We start from the raw sequence: 7,119 nt of genomic DNA, 5'->3' as shown, positions 1-7,119 counted from the left end.
GGGGTGGGTGGGGGGGACTCAGAGTACTTGTGTACATTTGGCAGCAGATAGAGGATTTGTTTGATGCATTATACATGTTCCTCAGCCATGTTAGGATAAAACTTATCTGTGGATGTTAGGTTGAGTGAATTCACACTGCACCTTTACCTACAAAGAGTTTATAACTGACAAAAATAGGTGTAACATGGCAAATATGTGTTAAAAATGGTGGGGAAAATGTTGAAAACGGGTAAGAGATTGATAACATTGGTGCAAAGTGGCAACAGTGTAATTTGAAAAAATATTCTTTGCTTTTTTTTTAGGGCATCTGGAGACCCCCTCTCAGTGTATTGTGACCCCAAATGGGGTCCCGACCCCAAGGTTGAGAACTAATGCTCTAAGTGCACCAGTGCATTACAATATAGACTGTCAGAGAACATGGAAATCTTGAAGAAGTCAGTTAAAGGTTGCAAAACACATGGGAAATAGAGTGAAGGGAAGTTCTCATTTTGCAGTACAGAGTGTGATTAAAAAAAGAAAAAAAAAAATCATTGTTTTTTAAAAGATAGGATTATGTCAGCATAACTAGGTTGTGGCTTGGGCACTGTCAGGTGAGGTGGATAGGAACAAACCCTGATGGCAAATGTGAATATGGGAACATTGGAACAGTGTGGCATATCCTCATAATCTAATTCAAGAACTATGCTGACCCAAGGAGGAAGCTGTTCAGTTGTTAAGGACCGGTCTGAGAAACTATATCCAATATGTACACTTCATTAAACCTGAAAAACTTACGTAAAAAAGAAATTGGAGTGTCTTTGCTGTACCCTATAAGAATCTGAAAGATTTTAAACAAGAACAGTAGAGGGCAGCAGTGTGCCGTTGATGCCTTCTCGTTGATGCATCTAGGTGTAACCCATCCTAATCTGAAGAAGAAGAAAACCACAGAAGAATAGACGTCGCTGCTCAGTCAAAACATTAGTCTTAATTTGATTTTAAAGAGTTTCTTTAGGATGGAAGAAAAGTGTACGCTTCTCTATGGGCTTTTCGAGCTGTTCAGACGTCGTAGTCAAAGTCAGCTGAGGCGATGTCTGAAACTCCTGGAGATGAGAAAAAGGAGAAAGAGGAGGAGAGCTATGGTGTTTTTACCTGCTGTTCTAGCCACGGGACAGGAGAGGAAACTATGGATGCATGTGAGGAGTCAGGACTGGTGGAGCAGAGTAGAAACCGGATTATTTACTGACGAAGAGTGGCTGTCTTGTTTCCGCATGAGACGAAGGACTTTTGATTTGATCTGTGGGAAACTACGACCCTTCCTCCAGAAGAAGAGTACTCAGCTGCGCCAGGCCATACCGCTGGAAAAGAGAGTAGCGGTGGCGATTTTATACCTCGCTTCAGGATCTGATTTTAAAACCCTGTCTGAGTTGTTTGGTATTGGCAAGGCAACAGTGTCCAGTAATGTCTGGGAGGTTTGTACTGTTATTCGCAAACTGCAGAGACAGTTCATCTGTTTACCCCGAGGGGAAAAGCTGCAGGAGGTCGTGGCTGGCTTTGAGGAAAAATGGGGATTTCCTCAATGTGCAGGAGTCATAGATGTCTGTCATATCTCCATCACTGCTCCTGCTAACAACGCCAAGGATTACAGCCGGGGGAAAGGATGCTACTCCATCATCTTACAGGCTGTAGTGGACCACCTCAGCCGGTGAGTAACGTCAACCTCACACTGCAGGCAGGATTATATACTGTACATCATCGTGTGGGCTCAGGAACACTTACAGAAATCACTGTATGTCAGCACAGTTCACCGTGTCATCAACATGCAAGTTAAAGCTGTATTATTCAAAGGAGAAGTCACCACCATCTTCTCTGGGTCAAAGCTCATTTAAAATGGACTGGGGCAAAATTGAAAACTGTTCTGTGGTCAGATTAATCAAAATTTGAAATTCTTTTTTGGAAACCATGGATGGCATGTCATGTAGGCTAAAGAGGAGAGGGACCATACAGCCTATTGTTATCCCACAGTTCAAAGCCTGCATCTGCAGTGTAAATCATATATTGGCTCAAAATAATGACAAAATGTACAATCCAGTATGTCTGGTTGTCTAGGGCGCCACACACTCAACAAGACGCAACATTAGCCTTAAATATTTTGATTGAATCCCCAAATGTAAAACAAGTACCAGACTGTCTGTTTCCGCTCCTCACATGGTGTTCCTTTACAGTAAAACAGGTACATAGCTGTATTGATATTGGCTAACTTGAGTTTGGAAAAACTGGTTTATCAGATATCAGTAAAAATCCCATACAATTAAGTTTACGACAATCTTACTTTACTCAGAGCCTTTAAATGAAAATGTGCCCTATATTCATGTATACTCATTACATTAGACCTTGCTTGAATCATGCTCGTCTGCTTGATGTATCTCAAAAGTCTACCTCTTTTCTTTTAATCCACAGATTTACCAACATCAATGTGGGATGGGCTGGCAGCGTGCATGATGCACGAGTGCTCAGAAACTCCTCGCTGTTTGAGCTGGCTGAGAGCAACAACCTCTTCCCACCAGTGAGGCAGTATTTCATTTCTTCCCTGTCTTTTGCTTTTTCCAAGCAGAGACAACTTGTATTTCAATCAGGAGACACTTAATACATATTTGACGATTTATTTCACTATTTGAATGAAAGAGAATTGTGCAAAGTCCTTGGTGATTAGACTCCACCATGAAGATATCATATATTGGAAGGAGTAGTGAAGCAAACGGCAGGAATTGGATACCCCCCTTGGAGTCTAGACACTGGTGGTGTTGAGAGATGAAGGATCAGATGAGAAGTAGACTTTTGAGAAGCTGGCCAGAAACACAAGAATTCAGAATGAGATGAGCAGGAGACCTGTAAGAATCTAGACTGGAATCTGAATAACTGAATGGAGGTAGCTGGGGTAGAGGAGGTTTGCAGCATCTGCACAGAATGACTGGCTGACTGTGAAAGAGAGAATGACAGATTTAAAATCTGACAGGTGCATGATGAGTGGACAAATGGGGTTGTGGCAGAATCTGATTAGCTGAGTATTTAAGAGAGTGAACGCCCATAATCAGCTGATCGTCAGAGCAGGAAGAGAGAAAGAATGGAAAAGGGAGAAACATGAATGAGTGGTGACTGAAGAATGAGCAAAAAAAGTCTGCTTGAACTTTCGCTGAGCTCCATTTAGTGAAAAACATGTCTTTTTTTTATGTGTACCACTAGGATGCCAGACAAATTGAAGGTGTGGAAGTGCCACTCATGCTGTTGGGAGACTCTGAATACCCTCTCCTGAGCTGGCTTATGAAGGGATACCCGGGCGATGGAAATCTTACTGTAGAACAGAAAAATTTCAATTACAGACTGAGTCATGCCCAAACAACGGTGAAAAACGCTTTTGGAAGGCTTAAGGGAAGATGGCGGTGTCTGCTGAAGAGGATGGATGTCAACATCTCCAGAGTTCCCACCATCATTAGCATCTGCTGTGTCTTGCACAACCTGTGTGAGATACAAGGAGATGAGTTTCTGGACGAATGGATGGAGGGTGTGGACGAACCAGCAGAACTGAGGAGGTTAAACACTTCGCTTCCTCAGGAGACAGAAACAGAGCCACAGATTGTCAGACAGGCTCTCACTACATTTTTTACTGAGGACAGAAAGCCAGTATTTCAGAAGTAGAAGTGGTAGAAATGTTGCAAAAGATGACACATTTCAGTGAAATGCATATCGTGCCAAAAGACCATTATTGTACATGAAAGTTATTTACATTTCTGTTGCCCAGGCATGCTTATACTTGGAGAGTATACATATTTTTGTTTTTATTTTATTATTTATGTAAAGAGATTATAATGAACGAGGGGGTGACCAGCTCTCTCTACTGCTTATGTTTCTAAGATTTCGTTTGCCTTTCATTCTCATCATGACTGCAAAGTTTGTCTAACATAAATGAAGCTTCAAATGCTGCTGTTGAATGTTTTTTGTGCAATTGAGTATTTCCTATCTCTAATTATTCTGTTCTCTCTTAAACTGACACTAGTGATGTGCGGATCGATACTGAAGTATCGATCCCTCCGATACAAGTCTTACGTTTTAGAATCGATTCTCATACAAAAATATCAATATTTTAATAAATGTGGACAAATGTGTAGTTTGCCATTAACAGGAGTACAATGGAGAGTAAAAATACTATCACAAACTTGTGTAATGATTCCCAGTTAGTAGGAACTACTTCTTCTTCCGCCTGTCAGTCACATGCGTAATACGGCTCTATAAGAGCGTCACTGGCCACAACGGGCTGCTGCTCGTTAAAACGTAGTCATGTGGGGACATATTTCAGCTCCATAAACAACAACGACGCGGCATGTGATGTATGTGAGAAGACAGTTAAGTATTAAGATAGTTAAACATCAGAGAGTCAACCATAAACAGAATATGATGAGGCGATCCAGAGAGCAGGAGAGGAGAGAGACAGGTGCTGCTAGGGCGAGACAGACGTCACTCTCGGAGTCCCGGTGCTGCAGGCAGAAACTATCCAGGTACAGAAAGAACAGAAAGAATAAGGAGCTGTTGGAGATGTGTAGTGAAATACGTCTGTCTACTAGACTTAGGTTTTATTTTAATGATCAAACAACGGGAGTTCCCTGCATTCTTAAAGCTACGGAATCCTATTCTATACAAATGTTCATTAATATAAATATGGTTATTAAATTAGTAATGAAATAAATAAATACCACAATAAACAACTGCATGAGCTCAGCTTTGAGTAAAAATCTATGTCCCTGAGATCAGCTCACATCTATTCAGTAGGCCTAGATTTAGTCAGGTAAGGCTACCTATAAAGTAAAACATTTAAAGTGGATTACATAGGCTAGGTGTTACTAAAATATACATTATACTTGCAATAAAACAGCCATTGAGGGCTAAAAAAAGCTAAGATAAAACTGAAAAACATTTTATAAATAAGATAGCTAACATTGTTTCTATAAAATATTTTTCTTGTATTATTTTCAGTCTCATTTGTTTTGACTGATGGCTAATTGAATATTTTGAAATGTTGGTTGTGACGAACTTATGCAATTATTGTGACATTAATTTTATTGTCATTAAATTATGTATTTTAATAGCAATTTCAATGAGTAACAGCTTTTTATATGAAATGGCAAGTGTATGAAAACTGTTAATTCTTTAGTTTTAGTGTAGGCTGTTTTGAGAGTCTACACACACAGCTGAACCTAAATAAGATTAAGAATTCACGGCAAGTATCGGTATTGGATCAGTATCGGCGATACCAGCCTGAATTTTACTTGGTATCGGATCGGAAAGGAAATCAGTGGTATCGCACATCACTAACTGACACCCTTTCTTGATTGAAAGTAAAAATTTTAAATTCATGCACCAAGAAGTAGATATGGACAATTCAAACAAAATAAATTTATCTTAAAAATAATACATTTTATGACAAAATATGGAATAAAAACACACTGGAATATGGGAAATGTGCTCAATGTTTTCCTGGAGAAGGAGGGACCCTTTACTAATTTCCTGCTGTGTCTCAAAGGCCTGACCAGGAGTAATGGTGTTTTATCTGATGTGCTTAATGATGCTGTGGAAGGAGTATCAACATTACCACAACTGTCCCACAGAAGAGCCATTTTCATCAGTGACCTGTTGGTTCAATGACTTCAATGTGTTTATCTGATTTTATATTGTCTGTCCATCCATATCTAACCAATAATGTAACAATGATCTCACTAAACATTCTCTATCTTCACTTTTGTTGAAGTCGACAATGAGAGGCGCTGCATTTTACTTTCCATGACAAACGTAAGTACGAGCTTCTGACATGGACCAGACTCCAGTGATGTAATACTCATGACCATACCTAGACCTCACTTTTAAGGTTTGAATCTTATTTTAACTAAATCTTTTTTAAATTCTCAAAGACGACTCTGGATTTTAGATTTCAAAACCAAACAAGTCCAAATCTTTTGGTAAATGCTTAACCATTTATCATGACTATTTATGGTAACTTCAGCGGACTTCCAAAATGGCGTCACTGCACGGCCCATAGAGGTTGATGAATCACGTGACTTCTCTCTGTGGCAAGCCATTTTAACATTTAAAAGCTAAGTTTTGACTATCCAGAATTAACACTGTAGATATCAACAACGTCTTTATGACTAGTCATAACTACATTTTGGATAGTCAGAATTTTAATTCAAGATATCTGTAATTCAATTTTGACTAGGCAAAATTGAATTACAGATATCTGCAATGACGTCACCGAAAACGTCATTCAACTCATCACACATCTCAAATGACAATTACAAATATCTGTAATTCAATTTTGACTAGGCAAAATGAGAATTAAAGATATCTCAAACATCATTATGACGTTGCTCTATTTTAGATGTCCAGAAATACGTAATTTCCCCTGCCTGTCATAATCAAACATGAAGTGGGTTCATTTCCTTATTTCTGGAAGAAGAAAGAAGCAGCCATGGCGTTGGCTGTTACCGAGAAAACAACCAGAAAATGCCATGAAATCAAACGAAAGTTGTTGTGGAAAGTAACATTGAACCATCATTTCTCGCTGCCAGCTCCTGTCTTGCACGGGCTGCAGCATTAAAAAGACGATTAAAAACTCTGTTGACCCCTGGCTCCTCAGACAGGTAGGCCTACAATGTAACATGTATGGCGAGCGGATTTCCATAAATTTGATGATTTGAACAACAACCTGCTTCTCTCCCACCTAAAGTAGGAGGTGGGCCATATTTGTTGTAATTATAGATATCTGCAACATCATTTTGCCTAGTCAAAATTCTAATTCAAGATATCTCTAATTACATTTTGACTAGGCAGAATTAAATTTCGAGATATCTATGGCAAGCTATTTTAACATTTAAAAGTTAGACTGGATATGTGTTGCAGATATCTGTAATTCAATTTTGCCTAGTCAAAAATAACGTTTCAGATATCTGCAAATACATTCTGCCTATCCACAATTGTCATTTCAGATATCTACAGCATCATCTCAGATGTTCACAATGTGAATTACAGATATCTGCCAATGAATTGTAGATATCTGTAATTCTAATTTAAGAGATCTCTAATTACATTTTGACT

The 7,119-nt window shown here is 39.1% G+C and overlaps 1 protein-coding gene across 1 annotated transcript; it reads left to right on the top strand.

Moving 5' to 3' along the window:
* The first annotated feature begins 932 nt into the window (after positions 1 to 932).
* LOC121528089 (protein ALP1-like) lies at positions 933 to 4,017 on the top strand. Its single transcript, XM_041815283.1, has 3 exons — positions 933 to 1,681; positions 2,437 to 2,542; positions 3,220 to 4,017. Exons 1-3 carry the CDS (start codon positions 993 to 995, stop codon positions 3,670 to 3,672), a joined length of 1,248 nt encoding a protein of 415 aa, XP_041671217.1. The 5' UTR covers positions 933 to 992; the 3' UTR covers positions 3,673 to 4,017.
* Positions 4,018 to 7,119: the final 3,102 nt, after the last annotated feature.

Source organism: Cheilinus undulatus, linkage group 1, assembly GCF_018320785.1.
Source record: "Cheilinus undulatus linkage group 1, ASM1832078v1, whole genome shotgun sequence".
NCBI lineage: Eukaryota > Metazoa > Chordata > Actinopteri > Labriformes > Labridae > Cheilinus > Cheilinus undulatus.
This window is presented reverse-complemented; position numbering and strand designations above follow the sequence as displayed.